General features: G+C 45.4%; 1 protein-coding gene across 3 annotated transcripts in view; it reads right to left on the bottom strand.

The window, feature by feature from the left end:
- LOC141075022 (solute carrier organic anion transporter family member 1C1-like) overlaps positions 1 to 23,148 on the bottom strand; it is a 139,269-nt gene that overhangs the window by 75,326 nt on the left and 40,795 nt on the right. For 2 of the 3 annotated variants that reach the window (XM_073562341.1, XM_073562343.1), the window contains exon 2: positions 1,349 to 1,478. In XM_073562341.1, the coding sequence (XP_073418442.1) occupies positions 1,349 to 1,465 (117 nt within the window). In that variant the 5' untranslated portion in view covers positions 1,466 to 1,478. Of the gene's footprint in view, positions 1 to 1,348; positions 1,479 to 17,638; positions 17,747 to 23,148 lie in introns of those variants that run through there. The other variant, XM_073562342.1, reaches the window with a different exon arrangement.

Below are 23,148 nucleotides of genomic sequence, written 5' to 3' on the forward strand. Positions count from 1 at the left end.
TCTGTAAGAAGGTGTAGTGCACCTGCAGGAGGTGTAGAACATCTATAGGGGTTTAGCACATGTGTAGGGGGACGTAGGACATCTGTAGGGGGTTTAGGACATCTGTAGAAGGATGTAGGACATCTGTAGGAGGATGTATTACATCAGCAGGAGGTGTAGGACATCTGCAGGAGGATGTATGACATCTGTACAGGGTGTAGGACATATGTAGAAAGATGACAGACATCTTTCTGAGGTGTAAGACATCTGTAAGAGGTGTAGGATATCATTAAGAGGGTGTAAGACATAGAGTATGTAGAATAATGTAGGACATCTTTCGGAGGTGGAGGACATCTGTAAGAGGGTGTGAGACATATGTAGAATAATGTAGGACATCTTTCGGAGGTGGAGGACATCTGTAAGACGATGAAGGACATATGTAGAATAATGTAGGACATATTTCGGAGGTGGAGGACATCTGTAAGAGGATGTAGGACATATGTAGAATAATGTAGGACATATTTCGGAGGTGGAGGACATCTGTAAGAGGGTGTAAGACATATGTAGAATAATGTAGGACATATTTCGGAGGTGGAGGACATCTGTAAGAGGATGTAGGACATATGTAGAATAATGTAGGACATATTTCGGAGGTGGAGGACATCTGTAAGAGGGTGTAAGACATATGTAGAATAATGTAGGACATCTTTCGGAGGTGGAGGACATCTGTAAGAGGGTGTAAGACATATGTAGAATAATGTAGGACATATTTCGGAGGTGGAGGACATCTGTAAGAGGATGTAGGACATATGTAGAATAATGTAGGACATATTTCGGAGGTGGAGGACATCTGTAAGAGGGTGTAAGACATATGTAGAATAATGTAGGACATCTTTCGGAGGTGGAGGACATCTGTAAGACGATGTAGGACATATGTAGAATAATGTAGGACATCTTTCGGAGGTGGAGGACATCTGTAAGAGGGTGTGAGACATATGTAGAATAATGTAGGACATCTTTCGGAGGTGGAGGACATCTGTAAGACGATGTAGGACATATGTAGAATAATGTAGGACATATTTCGGAGGTGGAGGACATCTGTAAGAGGATGTAGGACATATGTAGGCAGATGTGTAGGATTCTGGGGTTTGAGTTTTCTATTTTTTTGTCCATTCCTCTATCACCCTGTTTGTAAATAGTGACATTTGCTGAGAGAATTGTTTCTTTGAAGTATTGACCCTTCACCGCTCTTTGTTAATACTCTTATCTTCTGCAAATATCCAGCCAGACCGGGGTAAAGTCTGATTCCTAAGAGGGTCCATTCTATCCATCACCTACCGGTTATACCCAGACATGAAAATGGTGTTACCTTTAGTGAAGAGCAGCAGGACGGGCCCTTCTTCTGAGGGGCTGGGATGGTCCCATCCTGGGTGGTTGTACTGATGTTCAGATTGTTGAGTTCGCTGATCTCTTTCTCTGTCGCCATTTATACAATTATCCTAAATGACAGCAGTAAATGTGGAATTAACAACCTGACTATCAACACCAAACTAATACAATGTTATTACAAGGGGGACACAGGTAGAAGGGGCCCATGTGCAAGGACATGATATGGGCCCTCTGCTATCCAAGAGCCCATCCTAATACATAATTCCATCTGCTTTGGAGGTAGAAATGGGCTCCCTGACCTCTTGTGACCCCTGCATGGCTGCATAAGGCACCAATGGTATGTCAGCCCCTCACCGGTCCTGCGTGCGACTCCAGTCACTATTCTGCTGACATGATGTCTGTTGGATTTCCCCTGGCTACCTGGCGGGTCTCTTCCTCTTATTCCGCCTGGCTCCATTATGGGTGCAGATATGAAGCAGGATGATGGTATCTTGCTGGGTTCAATAGTTCTCTGAACAGTCTCAGGATGGCCCATGTGGACACCTTGTCTGTGACTCACCGTCTTGTGACTATTTCCCAGCGCTGATGTTTCTGTATCCAAACATTTGTAACTTGGTGCCATAGAAGGGCGTTGGATGTGATATCGGAATGCCTCAGTGGCACCGGCAGCCGTGTGGCAAGAGCCGCATGGATCACTATGGGATCAGGTTGTGGACATTAGAGTTTAACCTCTCCGGACCCAACGATTTTTGTGATTAAAAAACGGGAAATATTTCCAAATGGGTAAAATTACTGTAATTCTTTCCGGTTTGTTAGGTTTTGTTTTTGCGATGCTCCGGTCAGTGGATCACACGGACACTAAACTTGGAAAAAAAATTTTATATTTTCGCAGTGGAAAAAAATTCTGAAACTTGTAGAAGAGAGAAGTTTGTGCAGCAGTTTTGTCTTTTTCCCGTCCGTGGAGCAGTGTGAGGTCTGAACTGTGGCCGGCACTGGGGGGCAAACACCAGATACCCCCATGACTGTTGCTGTATCTTGGGGGCCCCTTGGACATTCGTGACCTGCAGCTCTGCTGTTAGGATTGGTTTCTGCGTTTCAGCTTCTGTTTTATGACATTTTTTGTTTTGATAGATGGGACTTTTCTGGAGACGGTGACACCAAGTGCGCGACTTATTATTGTTTCTTTATTACACAGTTGGGGATAGGGGGAAGGTGATTTAAACTTTGATATCTTTTAAACTTTTTTAAATTCTTTGGTGAGTTTTTTTTAGTGCTTTTGACCTGTGCGCCTCCTTTGATTTAGTGTATATAGTGTGTAAAATTGCAGTCTCGTCTGGCGCTCTGCCCTAAGCCTATAGATGAGTACTAAGATGGCGGTGATGGCAGCAGGCTCCCATTTACTATGGTGACCCATCGGCCCCCCGTGATTGCGTTATGAGGGGCTGGTGAGCGCCGCTCCGCACACTCTCTGCCGGTCGCCCTTTTTAAATCAATCTCTGACAGTGGCTACTTCTGCCTTGTTGGTCTCTGTAGGCCGCGTTCACGCGTAGCATAAATGCTACAGGAGCCACACCAAACTACAAAATAACAATCTTCTCTGATTTTTGCAGTTTTTTTTATGCCTTTTTCCCCTTATTTGATGCATTTTTAGTACAGATGCGAATCTGCGTTTTTAAGTGTTTTTTACATGACAAAAAGGCTTTAATTCTGCTCTTAATGTAATGTTTATAAACTGTGAAGCCTGAAGAAAAAACACATGTAAAAAACCCACGCTTTTGCATTTTTTAAGCAAATAATCAAAGCTTTTCTACACATTTAAAAAAGCATTAAACACGTGGCTTCACATCTCCACCAAAACGCATAAAATATCCCTAAAAATGCATTAAGAAAAGCAGCATTTCCACTGCGTGTGAACACGACCCCAGAGTTACGTTTTTATTGCATTTTTTTCTTGTTTTAATGAAAAAAAAACCTCAATCACGCTATTTTTTTACTCCATCTAACGATCACCATAATAAACCTGATCGCTGTGCTGTGCAGGTCGTTACGATTACAAATATCTCTGTTTTCTGATGTGTTTATTTTTATTTTTGAAAGTGCAGCAAAAATGACAATTGTAATTGATTTTCATTATTTTTTAGCAATTTCATAGGAAGAAAAAAATCTGACTTTTTTATTTTCCTTCTAGAATACAGGGACATAGAACATCACGGCTATGTACAGTTGTGTCTCTATTAGAGGTGAGCAAACCCAGGGATGTTCGGGTTCACCGAACATACAGTAAAAAGGTGTGTTCAGGCCCTTACTTCACCTCGAACTTGACCCTGGACCTGACCCCGATAGAAGTCAATGTGGACCCAAAGTAAAATGGACATAAAGAGGGGTGGGGGGCTGCAAAAGGGAGCTTAATCAGGGTAAGCGCAGGACACTTGCCCTGCAAACAAATGTGGATAGGGAATGACTTAAAGGGGCTCTGTCAACATTTTACCAGTGCCCTCACAGAGACTGAGGATAGCTACTGTCAGACCAGGTAAAACTGGCACCCACAGACCATAGGGCGGAGTACCCCCACAGCTCCAAAATGTCTGCTCCACCATGTTACAAAAGCCACCAATGAAAAGCTTGTAGTACGATCTTGGATTGCGCTGGGTGTCCACAGTGAGGCTTACTCCCAACAGTCCACAGAGCATGTTTCCACATTTCCCCCCCAGACAATGGTCCACAGTTCCCCCCACAGGCAGGGTCACAGAATGCACACAGGCACCTTTTGGCAAACTACTCCCACCGACTTGGGTTCAAAAATACACACAGGCGCCTTTTGGCACAGTACTAACACAGTTATGTTTGCCTAAGAGTAGAAAAATATGTTTACACCACATCACTCCCAGCGACTCGGAGACTCTCAAAAGTGTTGGGTTCGCGTGGTGCTATCACAGAGACGGGTGCACAGTACACATAGAGGGTTTTTGCAAAACTATGCACACACAAAACTGAACTCTGTTCCTCCCTACAGCTGTGTCCTGTCCCTACGCTACGCGGAGCAGAAGTACAAAATAAGAATCTTGAACCAGGAGGAACAAGTCCAAGTGCAGGAGGAGGTGGACGAGGCGCTGTAGGAGAAGGATGAGGAGGACCCCATATAAAACCAATGGCAAATAGAGGTGAATACTGGCTGGGTGTGGACGTTATAGCTGTCTAGTCATCCAGAGGTGCAGACAAGTCCTGTGGGATCGGCACCTCGGTCATTGTTACATTACACACAGCTGGACTCCAATGAAGGAGTAGAACCATCTCCGGGAGGATCACAAGGAAATGGACAGCAGGTGACTTACATATGAGTGTCTGAGCAAAGGGGCTGAATACTTATGACCATGGGAGATTTCAGTTTTTCTTTTTTAATACATTTGCAAAAATTTCTACATTTCTGTTTTTCAGTCAAGATGGGGTGCAGAGTGCACATTAATGAGGAAAAATGAACTTCTGAATTTACCAAATGGCTGCAATGCAACAAAGAGTGAAAAATGTAAAGGAGTCTGAAGACTTTCCGCCCCCACTGTATATCTCCATTATTTGGTGGGCGGGTTTGTGGTGGTCTATCTGGATGATATTTTGGTTTACTCACTGGATTTTGAGACACATCGGGGGTATGTGAAACAGGTGCTGCAAATATTAAGGGATAACAAACTATATGCCAAGCAAGAAAAATGTGTTTTCGCCGTTCAGGAGGTGCAGTTTTTGCGGTACCTGTTGTCATCTTCGGGTTTCTGGATGGATCCGGAAAAGGTCCGTGCTCTGTCCTGGGCCCTGTATTGTTCAACATCTTTATCAACGATTTAGATGAAGGAATTGAGGGTAAACTGATTAAATTTGCTGATGACACAAAGCTAGGAGGGATAGCTAATACTAGAGAAGAGAGAGAGAGGATTCAAAAAGATATAAATAAACTGGAGCAGTGGGCAGCAACTAACAGAATGGTTTTTAACAGGGAGAAATGCAAAGTACTACATCTGGGCAATAAAAATGAAAAAAGCATATACAGAATGGGAGGAATAGGGCTAAGTGACAGCACATGTGAAAAAGACTTGGGTATACTAATAGATCACAGACTGAATATGAGTCAACAGTGTGATGCAGCAGCAAAAAAGGCAAATGCAATTCTAGGATGTATTAACAGAAGCATACAGTCTAGATCACGTGAAGTCATTATTTCCCTCTACTCCTCTTTGGTCAGACCTCATCTGGAATATTGTGTCCAGTTTTGGGCGCCACATTATAAAAAAGACATCAACAAACTGGAGCAAGTTCAGATAAGAGCGAGCAGAATGGTGACCGGTCTGCAAACCCTGTCTTATGAGGAAAGGTTGCAGGATTTGGGAATGTTTAGTTTGCAAAAGAGAAGACTGAGAGGAGACTTAATAGCTGTCTACAAATATCTCAAGGGCTGTCACATTGTAGAAGGATCAACTTTATTCTCATTTGCACAAGGAAAGACTAGAAGCAATGGGATGAAACTGAATGGGAGGAGACACAGATTAGATATTAGAAGGCTGACAGTGAGGGTGATCAATGAGTGGAACAGGCGGCCACGAGAGGTGGTGAGTTCTCCTTGAATAGAAGTCTTCACACGGAGACTGGACAGACATCTGTGTGGCATAATTTAGTGAATCCTGCTATGAGCAGGAGGTTGGACAGATGGCCCAGGAGGTCCCTTCCAACTCTTCCATTCTATAATTCTATGTACTCCCCATAGACCTATCTACAGTATAGTGCACTCCCCACAGACAGACTGTATGTAGTATAATGCACTCCCCATAGGCAAACTGCATATAGTATAATGCACTCCTCGTAGGCCTATATATAGTACAGTGCACTCCCAATAGGCAGACTGTATATAGTATAATGCACTCACCATAGACCTCTATATAGTATAATGCACTCCCCATAGGTAGACTCCATATAACATAATGCACCCCATAGGCTTCTTTAGTATAATGTACTCCCCATAGGTCTCTATATGACATAATGCACTCCCATAGACAGGCTCTATATAGTATAATGCACTCCCCATATGCCTATACATAGTATAGTGCACTCCACATAGGCAGACTTTATATAGTATAATGCACTCCTCATAGGCAGATTCTATATTGTATAAGGCACGCACATCTAAAGACTCTGTAGTATAATGCACTCCCAATAGGCAAACTCCATATAGTATAATGCACCCTCAGGTTTCTGTAGTTTAATGTTCCCCCCTCTTAGGCCTATATGTATTATAATGCACTCCCCATAGGCAGACTGTGCAAAGCATAATAGACTCACCATAGGCCTCTATATAGTATAATGCACTCCTCAAAGGCCTCTATATAGTGCATTGCGCTCCCCGTAGACAGACTCTGTATAGTCTAATGCACTCCCAATAGACAGACTCTATATAGTATAATGCACTCCCCATAGGCACTCTATATAGTATAATGCATTCTTCATAGGCAGATTTTATATAGTATAATGCACTCCCCATAGGTCTCTATATATAGTATAATGCTCTCCCCATAGGCAAACTCTATATTTTGTATAATGCATTCCCATAGGCAGACTCCATAGTATAATGTACTCCCTATAGGCCCATATATAGTATAATGCACTCCCCATAGGCAAACTCTATTGTATAAAGCACTACTCATAGGCCTATATATAGTATAATGCACTCCCATAGGCAGGCTTTATATAATATAATGCACTCCCCATATGCCTCTATATAGTATAATGCCCTCCCATAGGCAGGCTTTATATAATATAATGCACTCCCCATAGGCCTATACATAGTATAATACACTCCCATAGGCAGGTTTTGTATAATACACTCCCCATAGGCACACTATATTCTTTAATGCACCCACCATAAGCAGACTCTATATAGTATAATGCACTCCTCATAGGCCTATATATAGTATAATGCACTCCTATAATCAGGCTCTATATAGTATATTGCACTCCTCATGCAGACTCTATACAGTATAATGCATTCCCTAAATTCAGGCTCTGCATAGTACAATGCACTCCCCATAGGCCTCTATATAGTATAATGCACTCCCCACAGAGAGACTCCATAATATAATGCACTCCTCATAGGCAGACTCTATACAGTATAATGCACTCCCCATAGTCAGATTCTATATAGTATAATGCACTCCCCATAGGCAGACTCTACATAGTATAATGCACTCCCCATAGACAGACTATAGTATAATGCACCCTCATAGGCAGACTCTATAATGCAGCCCTATATATCTTGTATAATGCACCCCCATAGGCTTCTACAGTATATTATACTCCACATATGCCTCTATATAGTATAATGCACTCCCCATAGGCAGACTCTACGTAGTATAATGCACTCCCCATAGACAGACTATAGTATAATGCACCCCCATAGGCTTCAACAGTATATTGTACTCCACATAGGCCTCTATATAGTATAATGCACTCCCCATAGGCAGACTCTATAGTATAATGCACCCCTCCATAAGCAGACTCTATACAGTATAATATACTCCCGATAGGCAGACTCTATATAGTATAATGCACTCCCAGTAGGCTTTCTATAGCATAATGTACTCCTCATAGGCCTAAATATAATATAATGCACTCCTCAGAGGCAGACTCTATATAGTATAATGCACTCCCCATAAGCAGACTATAGTATAATGCACTGACATAGGTAGACTATATAGTATAATGCTCCCCCTTAGGCAGACTCTATATAGTATAGTGCACCCCCATAGGCAGACTCTATAGTATAATGAAGCCCACCATATGCAGACTCTATTGTATAATGGACCTCGATAGGCAGACTCTATAGTATAGTGCAGCCCCCCATAGGCAGACTCTATAGTATAGTGCAGCCCCCCATAGGCAGACTCTATATAGTATAATGGGTCATGGAGCGGCGTTGGAAGAAAACACGCCTGCCAGACGACTTCACTGCTTTCAAACAAGCTACACTTGCCTTTAAATCAGCCCTCACCTCTGCTAAACAGACCTATTTCACAAGCCTTGTATCTTCATTATCCCACAACCCAAAACAACTGTTCAGCACATTCAACTCTCTCCTCCGCCCACCACTGCCACCTCCAACTCCCCTCATCTCTGCTGAGGACTTTGCCACCTACTTCAGAAACAAGATTGACCAAACAAGGCAAACCTTTACAGTTTCACCACCCCAACCACTCCACATACCAGACCTCTGCCCTTCCCTAATAACCTCCCTCCTCTCCAACATCACTGAAGGAGAGCTTCCTCATCTCCTTTCCAAATCACGCCTCACCACCTGTGCACTTGACCCCATCCCTTCCCACCTGCTCCCCAACCTCACTAACATGATCATTCCAGCCGTAACCCATCTCTTCAACCTATCCCTAACTTCTGGTACCTTCCCCTCTGCCTTCAAACATGCCACCATAACACCCATCCTCAGATTCTATAGTATAATGCAGCCTCCCAATAGGCATACTCTATATAGTATAATGCACCCCCATAGGCAGATTCTATAGTATGATGCAACCCCCCCCATAGGCAGACTCTATATAGTATAATGCACCCCCATAGGCAGACTATATAGTATAATGCAGCCCCCATTGGCAGATTCTATAGTATAATGCAGCCCCCCCATAGGCAGACTCTATAGTATAATGCAGCCCCCAATAGGCAGGCTCTATATAGTATAATGCACCCCCATAGGCAGACTATATAGTATAATGCAGCCCCCGTTGGCAGATTTTATAGTATAATGCAGCCCCCCCCATAGGCAGACTCTATAGTATAATGCAGCCCCCCATAGGCAGACTCTATAGTATAATGCACTCCCCATAAAAAAATACAATACTTGCCTCTCCTCCTCATTCCTCTGCTGCTCCAAGTGACTGCACATCTCAGGACTGTGGGTGCCAAGTATAACGTCATTGTGCCCGCTATCAGTGTCTATGTCAGTGACGTCAAATGCAGAGGGGGAATGATGGGAGAGAGAAAGTGATGCTCCATCATTGCTTTCAACTATCAGCATCCAGCCAATATAGCATCCAGTCAATACAGTTGAACTTGCGATGACGGACGGGGAGCCCAGTGCCAGAATAGGCCCTACAGCGGCCAGGTGGCTGTGCAGGGAGATAAACTCTGCAGCAGATCGGGGTGACTCTAACTGTATGGATGTGCGGTGCACGCCCGTAGAGTCAACAGTAGCGTAGCTCTGGGTGGGTCCCTCGGAGCGCGGGGCCCTCTCTGCCCCCTGGTGGCTATGCTACTGCCTGACCATTGGTGTACCAGGGAAGACGCAGCTAGCTATCCAACAGATAGAGAAAGGGAGTTGCTCCCCAGTCCACCAACCTGGGTACCGTGTCACCCTAGAGGTGCAAAAGGACATCAAAAGGGAGATAGATTAAATGTTATGCCTGGGGGGTGATCCAAAAGTGCATGGATCTCGCGTGATATCCTGTTCCTAAAAAAGGACCCAACAACACGGTTCTGTGTGGACTACAGGATGCTAAATGCCATCACAGCCCCTGATGCGTACCCAATGCCATGCATTGATGAGCTGCTGGATCGCTTAGCCGGTGACCATTATTTCAGAATCATGGACCTGAGTTGGGGGGACTGGCAGAGTCCTATGTCCAAGGAGACACAGAGAGGTCCGCTTTCATTACCCCATTCGGACTGTACGAATTCTTTCTCATGCTTTTTTTTCATGACAAATGATCCTGCAAATTTCCAGTAATTGGCCAACCAGCTGTTCAAGGGACCAGATAGATTTGCTGTTACTCACCTGGACGACATTGCTGTCTTCAGTCCCTCCTGGGAGGAACACCTGGAGCAGGTTCTCTGGCGGATCTGAGGCTCTAGTTTAACTCTAAAGCCCAGAAAATGTCAAAGACAGGCGCAGTTCTTCAGACACCAAGTGAGTGGTGGAACTCTGAAGCCAGAGTCCAGGAAGGATGATGTGTTCATCTCCTGGCCTACCCCTGGACCAAAAAGCACATAATATCCTATAATACCCTTGCTAAGCCTCTGATGGACCTCACCAAAAAGAAGCTACCACAAATAATGGACTGGATGACTGACTTTGAGGGGTCCTTCACAGCACTGAAAGCTGCCCTTGCCAGTTTCCTAGTTCTACATGCCCCGGACTTCAATCAGTGGTTTGTAGTCCAAACAGAAGCCAATGCACTTGGTCTGGGTGCATTGCTCAGCCAGGGAAGCGTAGTGGGAAGAGCATCCGGTGATGTTCTTCAGCCGCAAGCTCTTACCCCAGGAAGTGGCCTACACCTCTGTGGAGAAGGGCTATCTCGCCATATTGTGGGCCCTGTGGAAGTTGCAGCCCTACCTATACAGGCGCAGCTTCACAATAGTGACTAACCACAACCCTCTCAGCTGACTGCATCGGTAAACTACTGCGGTGGAGCTTGGCTGTATAACGGTACGATTTTACCATTCAGCACAAGAAGAGTTGCGAACTTGGCAACGCTGACAGGCTGTTCCACCGAGGAGATGGTCTTGGGAGACTATCTGTAAATCCGTGTCTTATGCCATCTCTAAAAGGGAGAGGTGTTATAGTAATAATTGTAAAATCTATGGAGTTTAACATTGAAGTATTGATTGAATTGAGCGAAGTCTGATTTCATGTCCTCCAGACGACCCTTAACTGTGGCTGAGACCCCCTTCCTCTCCCTCCTGCAAGCAGGTAATTAAAGTTGGTCATCTGAAAGATCACAGACACGAATTCCAGCCACCAGCTTGCCTAAGGAAATGGGAAGTGACAGATTTATGGCCCTTTGGATTCCTAACTGCATGGAACTGCAAACAGACTGATGTCAGCTCCTAACACCCAGGGTTCTACAGTTCTGAAAGTCATATTTTTAGAGTTGTGATGAAGTGGCGATTGTAACACATTGTGTTACATCACTGGGCAGTAACACTTCCATATGAATATCGGGCAGAGACATGATCATCCATATGCCATGATTCCTCTCCGTGGATAGATAGCATAGTGATAACAAACATGACAGTAATATCTCCTGCCTGAGACCTCCAGGGGCCAAGATATCAGAGAAGTTTGGGATCCTACATTTTTCTAAAAAAAGAAGAACTAACCACATCCCTGACCAGCCCTGTTATGCGTCACCAGAGGAGAGGTATGTGGAAGTAACGTGTTAATAAAAGCAATTACAAATCTATAATGTTTGTCAGTCCTGGGAGACAGAGTTCACTGCAATTCTGTCTATAATGAAGGGCTCCCCTTCATAAAAGCCAGAGCCATCCTTGCGATACCAGGTTTAGTACATGTCTTCGATTTACCCTTTGCATTTCATGTAATTGTATATACTGTATTGTTTTGTCCATTTTGTAACATCTTATGTAAATTTTTATAAACACTGCCTACTTTTTGGACTAAATATTTAAAATTTGTTAACTCTGCTCCTCTTGCTCTGAAAACCGCACCTCTTAAGCCATGCACTACCTGTAACGGGGGTCCAGTCGGCGTATATAAAAGACTTGTAGTGGCAACAAGTCCCTTTTGTTATTGTGGAGCTTGACAGTGAGTGTATCAGTGTGTGTATAGTGTATATATGTATATATTCCATGTGTTGGAATTGGAGGTGTATATGCCTAGTAGTGAAAACAGTCACGGCCTCGTCCATCACTTATCAGTCGATTTCGTAATTGCCCTGGCGATTGGAGGCAGCGGAGTGTTGTTCACTGGCAAATTGGTAACAGCGGTTGGATCTGTGTGATCATTCCGGTGATCTTCTTGACATTGTTCTTGCTATATATATGTTATCTCTGGGTTTTTTTATTACATGGAGTGGGAGGAAAATTGTCTGGGAAATCAGACCAGTCTGACAAATGTTTATATTCCTAGGACATACAAACTTTCCAACTCAATTTTTTACAGTGAAGATACAGTAGATATGTAATTTACACCACGAAAAAAAAACATGTGCAACAGCAGCATATCGTGCCATGCGCTCATTCCCCAGAACTCATTCACATAGAGGGGCGTCTCACAAAGTTAGAATCAAAAAGTGAATTTATTTCAGTTCTCCAATACAGACAGTGACTCTCCTCTTTTCTAGAGAGTCATTACACACAGAGTGATCTATGTCACGTGTTTATTTCTGGTAATGGTGAGGATTATGGCTTACAGCCAATGAGAACCCAAAAGTCATTATCTCAGGAAATTAGAATACTGTATAACACCAGCCTGAAAAATGATTGTAAAATCTGAAATGATGTCCTCCTGAAATGTCTGATCAGTAAATGCCCTCAATACTTGGTCAGGGCTCCTTCTGCATCAATTACTGCATCAATGCGGCGTGGCTTGGAGGCGATCAGCCTGTGGCACTGCTGAGAGGTTATGGAAGCCCAGGTTGCTTTGATAGCAGCCTTCAGCTCATCTGCATTGTGGGGTCTGGTGTCTCTCATCATCCTCTTGACAATACTCCATAGATCTCTATGGGGTTAAGGTCAGGCGAGTTTGCTGCCAATCAAGCCCAGTGATACTGTTGTGTGTACACCAGGTGTTGGTACTTTTGGCAGTGTGGACAGGGGCCAAGTCCTGCTGGAGAATGACATTTTCATCTCCATAAAGCTTGTCGGCAGAGGGAAGCATGAAGAGCTCTAACATGTCCTGGTAGACGGCTGCGCTGACTTTGGTCTTGATAAAACACAGTGGACCTACACCAGCAGATGACATGGCTCCTCAAACCATCACTGATGGTGGAGACTTCACACTGGACCTCCAGCAGCTTGGATTGTGGCCTCTCCACTCTTCCTCCAGACTCTGGGACCACTGACCACAGTCCGGCTCTTCTTCTCCTTGCCCCAGGTAAGACGCTTCTGGCGTTGTCTATTGGTCATGAGTGGCTGACACAAGGAATGTGACACTTGTGGCCCATGTCCTGGACACGTCTGTGTGTGGTGTGAAGCAATGACTCCAGCAGCAGTCCACTCCTTGTGAATCTCCCCACATTACTGAATGGCCTTTTCTTAACAATCCTTTCCAGGCTGCGGTTATCCCGGCGGCTTGTGCACCTTTATCTACCACACTTTTTCCTTCCACTCCACTTTCCATTAATATTCTTGGACACAGCGCTCTGTGAACAGCCGGCTTCTTTAGCAATGACCTTTTGTGGCTTCCCCTCCTTGTGGAGTGTGTCAGTGACGGCCTTCTGGACATCTGTCAGGTCAGCAGTCTTCCCCATGATTGTGGAGCTACTGAAACAGACTAAGGGACCTTTATAAACACTTAGGAGCCTTTACAGGGGTTTATTGTTAATTATTCTAATTTCCTGAGATAATGACTTTTGGGTTCTCATTGGCTGTAAGCCATAATCATCAACATTACCAGAAATAAACCCGTGACATAGATCACTCTGTGTGTAATGACTCTAGAGAATAGAGGAGAGTCACATTTTTGTATTGAAGAACTGAAATAAATTCACTTTTTGATGATATTCTCATTTTGTGAGAAGCACCTGTAGTAACAGGAAGATGTAACGCTAAACACATTGTGATAGGGAGTTTAGATTGTGAGCCCCAGTGGGGAAAGTGATTATAATGTTGCTGCAAAATATCATGGTGATATAAAAGCAAAGCATAATAAATTAAAAGTATGACAAAAATACAAAGTAAAATGACAAGAGCGTCGGTCCTCGTGACACAGCTTTGTTCAGCACTATCAGTGGTCTTTGATATCACGCTGCAGAGTCAGAGAGAATTATTTGAGGTTTTCATTCACATTAGATTAAATTCATCCAAACGCCAATATCGATAGGATGGGCCCAAAGTCAAATGTGTATGGGGGCCTCCCGAGGAGTCTGGAGGAAGAGGAGAACTGAAGAGCCTGGCTGAAGAAGAGGACAGAGGAGTCTAGAGGATTGAGGATTCTGAAGGAAGAGGAAGAAAGAGGAGACTGGAGGAAGAAGAGGGCAGAGGAGTCTTGAAGAACTAGGACAGAGGAATCTGGGGGAAGAGGAGGACAACAGAGTCTGGAGGAAGAAGAGGACAGAGGAGTCTGGAGGAAAAAAAAGGACAGAGGGGTCTGGAGGAAAAAGAGGACAGAAGATTCTGGAGGAATAAGAGGACAGAGGAGTCTGGAGGAAATAGAGGCTAGAGAAGTCTGGAACAAGTAGAAGGACAGAGGAGTCTGGAGAAAGAGGAGGAAAGAAGAGTCTGGAGGAAGTAGGAGTCTGGAGGAAGTAGGATGACAGAGGAGTCTGGGGGAAAAGAGGACCGAGGAGTCTGGAGGAGGAGTAGAAGGACAGGAGTGGAGGAGTCAGGAGGATGAAACAGAAGTGTGAAGGGAGGACAGAGGAATCAGGAGGAAGAGGAGGAGGACAGAGGATTCTAGAGAGATGAACTGGACAAGAGGAGTCTGGTGGAAAGAGGAGGACAGAGGAGTCTGGAGGAAGGAGGAGAACAGAGGCGTATGGAGGAAAAAGCACGGAGGAGGGAGGAGGACAGAAGTTTGGAGGAAGAGGATGACAAAGGTGCCTGATAGAAGTGGAGGACAGAGGAGTCTGGAGGATGAGAAAGGATAGATGAGTATGGAGGAAAAAAGAGGACAGGAGTTTGGAAAAAGTCGAAGAACAGAGAAGTCTACAGGAAGGTGGAGGACAGTAATCTAGAGGAAGGTGGTGGACAGAGGAGTCTGGAAGAAAAGGACAGAGTCAGAGAAGTGTGGCAGCAGCTCTCTCATAGAGAACATAGTAGCATTTCTGTTTATAGTAAAGTTGGGACAGATAACTATCCATTATCTAATCTATATGGGGGTCTTATTTCATGTGGAATGGAAGGTCATAGTAATTTAAACCACCAATTAGTGCAGAGCACATAATCTGTGGAGGATTAAAGAGTTCTCCTGGGGTAAAATGTGAGGCATCACAAGTTATTTCATGGTGAAAACTGACTACAATCCCTGGGTGAAGCCCTAGGACTGGTACACATCTCAGGGTGAAGCCTAGAATTGAGGACACATCCTGGGTTGAAGTGCTAGTACTGAGGACACATCCTGGGGTGAAGTATGATGCCTGATGACACCGCCCAGGGTGAAGTATGAGGACACATCCGGTGATGAAGCATGAGGCCTGAGGACATATCCCAGGGAGAAGCGCTGGGACTGAGGATACATCTTGGGGTGAAACACTAGGACTGACGACACATCCAAGAGTGAAGTATGAGGAGTGGACACATACAGTGATGAAGTGTGAAGCCTGATGACACCACCCAGGGTGAAGTATGAGGACACATCCGGTGATGAAGCATGAGGCCTGAAGACATATCCCAGGGAGAAGCGCTGGGACTGAGGATACATCCCAGGGTGAAGAGGGAGGATTGAGGATATATCCCAAGGTGAAGCATGACAACTGAGGACACATCCCAGGGTGAAGTATGACTGGACTGAGGACACATCCTAGGAGAAGCGCTAAGACTGAGGAAATATCCGGGGATGAAGAAGAGGACTGAGGTCACATCCCGAGGCGAAGCGTAAAGACTAAGGACACAAACTGGGGTGAAGTGTGAGGACTGAGTACATATCCCATAGTGAGGATTGAGGACATTCCAGAGAGAAGCATCAAGACTGAGGACACACTAGGACTTAGGATATATGCCAGAATGAAGAAGAGGACTGAGGACACATACTGGGGTGAAGCGTAAGGACACATCCCGAGGTGAAGAATGAGGACACAACCCAGAGTGACGTGTGACAACTGAAGACACATCCCGTAATGAATTGTGAGGACACATCCCATGATGAAGCGTCAGGAATGAGCACACATCCCAGGGTGAAACATGAGGACACATCCCATGATGAAACGTCAGGACTGGGAACACACCCAGGAGAAGCGCTAGTACTGAGGTTATATGCCAGGATAAAGCGTGAGGACACATTCCTGGATGAAGAGTGAGGAATGTGGTCACATCCCATGATGAAGCACTGGGACTGAGGATATATCTAGGTATTAAGCAGAGGACTGAGAACACATTTCGGGGTGAAGAGTTAGAACTGAGGACATATCCCGAGATGGAGCTGAGGACTGAGGATACATCCGGTGATGAAGCGCTAGGACTGAAGACATATCCCAGGTTGAAACGTGAGGACTTAGGACACATGGGGAGAAGTGATAGGACTGTGGACACATCGCGGGGAAGGGAAGTGTGAGGACTGAAGACACGTCCCGTGGTGAAGCACTCAGGCTAACTACACATCCCAGTTTGAAGCAGAACAACTGAGGACACATCCCAGGGTGAAACGTAAGGACTAAGGACATATCCTGGGGTGAAGCACTAGGACTGAGGACACTGCCCCGGGTGAAATGCGAGGACTGAGGACATATCCAGGGGCAAAGTTAGATGAGTGAGGACACATCCCTGGAGGGAAGCGCCAGGACTGAGGACACATTTCAGGGTGAAGCGTCAGGACTGAGGACACATTTCAGGGTGAAGCGCTAGGACTGAGGGGTGAGGACACAGCCTGGAAAATAGACATTTTGTACCATACTGAATATTTATTGGGTGAAATGTAAGATCGGGAGACACAGTGTTATCTTGTAAAGCTGCCATCTTTCTAGTCCACATCATCTGTATGAGGCCTTTCCTCTATTCCCCTACAATGTTACCCGGTATCCTGTGTGCATTCCTCTAGAGCTGTTGGGAGGATCTGATAATCCAGAAGAAAAATGGCTGTGGAGACAAACTGGTGATAAACTGGCAGCAGGCAATATAGGGCAATCAAAACATTGCCCAAAAGTAGAGGTCACATCTGTGTGGAACAAAGGTGGAGAGGCGGACATAAATCAGTCACGTAAAAGGCGCTCAAACTTCCTTCCTCCATAGCTAGAGTAGACCCACAGACCAGGGACACTGCGGTGGGAGCTCGGCATGGGCTGAACCTCTCAGGTCAGCGGGAGTGTAGGACTTCTCGGATTGTGCAGAGTAGAGCTAAGGCCTCTCCTGCTCTTAGGGGCGCCATTCTTATTGCGCCTCCTGTTCCCCATCCTGGAGTTTCCCTGCTGAAACTTATTGGAACAGTACAGGGCCCCTTCAGTATAGAGCCCACTCAATAATGGTGAGCCATGGTGCTCATCACCTTCTAAGGTCAGGGTAAAGCTCATTATAAGGGACTGGTGCCCTCCACCTCTGATGGTCCGCTCCTGAACCCCCAAAGTTATGGAGGTTCCAAATGTCTCCAGTAATATAAATAAGGACGAGTCCTTACCTGTGCGGCTGTGCTGGCTCCATGCAGTGTCTACTCCAGGATGAGCGGCCCCACAGCTGTTGTAATCAGGTATCAGCAATGATTAACTCGTCCTGCCCCAAGCCCCACTACTCAGGGATCCATCCAAACGTCAGGTTCTTCTAATTGTCACTGACATGTATGGGGGTGATACGTCTGTCTGATATACGGGGTGACAAGTATGGGGGTGATACGTATGTGTGACATATGGGGTCAAATGTACCAGGGTGATACGTATGTGTCACATATGGGGTGAAATATATACGGGGGTGATACGTATGTGACATACGGGGTGACAAGTATGGGGGTGATACGTATGTGTAATATAAGGGGAGACTGTGTGTATATCTATATATATAAAGCTGAGTGTATGTGTGTGTGTATCAAGCCCCGCTCCACATTATGTCATAATGGTTGCCATGGTGACGATGATGTCATAATAGGTTGCCATGGCGACTCTGGTGTCATAATGGGTATATAGGCACGGAACTATGGGATGGAGCATGAGTGATGGGTATATGGGCACTGGACTATGGGATGGTGGATATGTATGATGGGTATATGGCCACTGGACTATGGGATTGAGGATATATATGATGGGTATATGGGCATGGGACTATGGGATGGAGGATATGTGTGATGGGTATATGGGCATTGGACTATGGGATGGAGGATGTGTGATGGGTATATGGGCACGGGACTATGGGATGGAGGATGTATGATGGGTATATGGGCATGGGACTATGGGATGGAGGATATGTATGATGGGTATATGGGCATGGGACTATGGGATGGAGGATGTGTGATGGGTATATGGGCATTGGACTATGGGATGGAGGATATGTATGACGGGTATATGGGCACTGGACTATGGGATGGAGGATGTGTGATGGGTATATGGGCACGGGACTATGGGATGGAGGATATGTATGATGGGTATATGGGCATGGGACTATGGGATGGAGGATGTATGATGGGTATATGGGCACGGGACTATGGGATGGAGGATATGTATGATGGGTATATGGGCACGGGACTATGGGATGGAGGATATGTATGATGGGTATATGGGCACGGGACTATGGGATGGAGGATATGTATGATGAGTATATGGGCACTGGACTATGGGATGGAGGATGTGTATGATGGGTATATGGGCATGGGACTATGGGATGGAGGATGTGTGATGGGTATATGGGCATGGGACTATGGGATGGAGGATATGTATGATGGGCATATGGGCATGGGACTATGGGATGGAGGATGTATGATGGGTATATGGGCATGGGACTATGGGATGGAGGATATGTATGATGGGTATATGGGCATGGGACTATGGGATGGAGGATGTGTGATGGGTATATGGGCATGGGACTATGGGATGGAGGATATGTATGATGGGTATATGGGCACTGGACTATGGGATGGAGGATGTATGATGGGTATATGGGCACGGGACTATGGGATGGAGGATGTATGATGGGTATATGGTCATGGGACTATGGGATGGAGGATATGTATGATGGGTATATGGGCATGGGACTATGGGATGGAGGATGTGTGATGGGTATATGGGCATTGGACTATGGGATGGAGGATATGTATGACGGGTATATGGGCACTGGACTATGGGATGGAGGATGTGTGATGGGTATATGGGCATGGGACTATGGGATGGAGGATATGTATGATGGGTATATGGGCATGGGACTATGGGATGGAGGATGTATGATGGGTATATGGGCATGGGACTATGGGATGGAGGATATGTATGATGGGTATATGGGCATGGGACTATGGGATGGAGGATGTGTGATGGGTATATGGGCATGGGACTATGGGATGGAGGATATGTATGATGGGTATATGGGCACTGGACTAAGGAATGGAGGATGTATGATGGGTATATGGGCACGGGACTATAGGATAGAGGATATGTATGATGGGTATATGGGCACGGGACTATGGGATGGAGGATGTATGACGGGTATATGGGCACTGGACTATGGGATGGAGGATATGTATGATGGTTATATGGGCATGGGACTATGGGATGGAGGATATGTATGATGGGTATATGGGCACTGGACTATGGGATGGAGGATATGTATGATGGGAATATGGGCATGGGACTATGGGATGGAGGATGTATGACGGGTATATGGGCATGGGACTATGGGATGGAGGATAAGTATGATGGGTATATGGGCACGGGACTATGGGATGGAGGATGTGTGATGGGTATATGGGCATGGGACTATGGGATGGAGGATATGTATGATGGGTATATGGGCACGGGACTATGGGATGGAGGATGTGTGATGGGTATATGGGCATGGGACTATGGGATGGAGGATATGTATGATGGGTATATGGGCATGGGACTATGGGATGGAGGATGTATGACGGGTATATGGGCATGGGACTAGGGGATGGATGATATGTATGATGGGTATATGGGCATGGGACTATGGGATGGAGGATATGTATGATGGGTATATGGGCTCTGGACTATGGGATGCAGGATGTGTACGATGGGTATATGGGCACTGGACTATGGGATGGAGGATGTGTATGATGGGTATATGGGCACTGGACTAGGGGATGGAGGATATTTATGATGGGTATATGGGCACGGGACTATGGGATGGAGGATATGTATGATGGGTATATGGGGACTGGACTATGGGATGGAGGATAATCATAGTCCAGAGCCCATATACCCATCATACAGCTATATATATATATATATATATATATATATATACACACTGCACAGTACCACTCCTCCTGTATATAGTATACACTGCACAGTACCTCTCCTCCTGTATGTATACACTGCACAGTGCCACTTCTCCTGTATATAGACACTGCACAGTACCACTCCTCCTGTATATATACACTGCACAGTACCACTCCTCCTGTATATATACACTGCACAGTACCGCTCCTCCTGTATATACACACTGCACAGTACCACTCCTCCTGTATATAGACACTGCACAGTGCCACTTCTCCTGTATATAGACACTGCACAGTACCACTCCTCCTGTATATATACACTGCACAGTACCGCTCCTCCTGTATATATACACTGCAGAGTGCCACTTCTCCTGTATATAGACACTGCACAGTACCACTCCTCCTGTATATATACACTGCACAGTACCACTCCTCCTGTATATATACACTGCACAGTACCACTCCTCCTGTATATACACTGCACAGTAACACTTCTCCTGTATATAGACACTGCACAGTACCGCTCGTCCTGTATATACACACTGCACAGTACCGCTCCTCCTGTATATATACACTGCACAGTGCCACTTCTCCTGTATATAGACACTGCACAGTACCACTCCTCCTGTATATATACACTGCACAGTACCACTCCTCCTGTATATATACACTGCACAGTACCACTTCTCCTGTATATAGACACTGCACAGTACCAATCCTCCTGTATATATACACTGCACAGTACCACTCCTCCTGTATATACACTGCACAGTACCACTCCTCCTGTATATACACTGCACAGTACCCCTCCTCCTGTATATATACACTGCACAGTACCCCTCCTCCTGTATATATACACTGCACAGTACCACTCCTCCTGTATATATACACTGCACAGTACCACTCCTCCTGTATATATATACACTGCACAGTACCGCTCCTCCTGTATATATACACTGCACAGTGCCACTCCTCCTGTCTATACACTGCACAGTACCACTCCTCCTGTATTTACACTGCACAGTACCCCTCCTCCTGTATATAGACACTGCACAGTACCACTCCTCCTGTATATATATACACTGCACAGTACCACTCCTCCTGTATATATATACACTGCACAGTACCACTCCTCCTGTATATAGTATACACTGCACAGTACCGCTTCTCCTGTATATATACACTGCACAGTACCACTCCTCCTGTATATATACACTGCACAGTACCGCTCCTCCTGTATATAGACACTGCACAGTACCACTCCTCCTGTATATATACACTGCACAGTACCACTCCTCCTGTATATATACACTGCACAGTACCGCTCCTCCTGTATATACACACTGCACAGTACCACTCCTCCTGTATATACACTGCACAGTACCACTCCTCCTGTATATACACTGCACAGTACCCCTCCTCCTGTATATATACACTGCACAGTACCACTCCTCCTGTATATATACACTGCACAGTACCACTCCTCCTGTATATACACTGCACAGTACCCCTCCTCCTGTATATATACACTGCACAGTACCACTCCTCCTGTATATATATACACTGCACAGTACCACTCCTCCTGTATATAGTATACACTGCACAGTACCGCTTCTCCTGTATATATACACTGCACAGTACCACTCCTCCTGTATATATAGACTGCACAGTACCGCTCCTCCTGTATATACACGCTGCACAGTACCACTCCTCCTGTATATACACTGCACAGTACCACTCCTCCTGTATATACACTGCACAGTACCCCTCCTCCTGTATATATACACTGCACAGTACCTCTCCTCCTGTATATATATACACTGCACAGTACCACTCCTCCTGTATATAGTATACACTGCACAGTACCACTCCTCCTGTATGTATACACTGCACAGTGCCACTTCTCCTGTATATATACACTGCACAGTACCACTCCTCCTGTATATATATACACTGCACAGTGCCACTTCTGTATATAGACACTGCACAGTACCACTCCTCCTGTATATATACACTGCACAGTGCCACTTCTCCTGTATATAGACACTGCACAGTACCACTCCTCCTGTATATATACACTGCACAGTACCACTCCTCCTGTATATATACACTGCACAGTACCGCTCCTCCTGTATATACACTGCACAGTAACACTTCTCCTGTATATAGACACTGCACAGTACCGCTCCTCCTGTATATACACACTGCACAGTACCGCTCCTCCTGTATATATACACTGCACAGTGCCACTTCCCCTGTATATAGACACTGCACAGTACCACTCCTCCTGTATATATACACTGCACAGTACCACTCCTCCTGTATATATACACTGCACAGTACCACTTCTCCTGTATATAGACACTGCACAGTACCAATCCTCCTGTATATATACTGCACAGTACCACTCCTCCTGTATATACACTGCACAGTACCACTCCTCCTGTATATACACTGCACAGTACCCCTCCTCCTGTATATATACACTGCACAGTACCCCTCCTCCTGTATATATACACTGCACAGTACCACTCCTCCTGTATATATACACTGCACAGTACCACTCCTCCTGTATATATATACACTGCACAGTACCGCTCCTCCTGTATATATACACTGCACAGTGCCACTCCTCCTGTCTATACACTGCACAGTACCACTCCTCCTGTATTTACACTGCACAGTACCCCTCCTCCTGTATATAGACACTGCACAGTACCACTACTCCTGTATATATATACACTGCACAG

This window comes from Dendrobates tinctorius, unplaced genomic scaffold, assembly GCF_039654945.1.
Source record: "Dendrobates tinctorius isolate UK_male_01 unplaced genomic scaffold, ASM3965494v1 ptg000348l, whole genome shotgun sequence".
Classification (NCBI taxonomy): domain Eukaryota; kingdom Metazoa; phylum Chordata; class Amphibia; order Anura; family Dendrobatidae; genus Dendrobates; species Dendrobates tinctorius.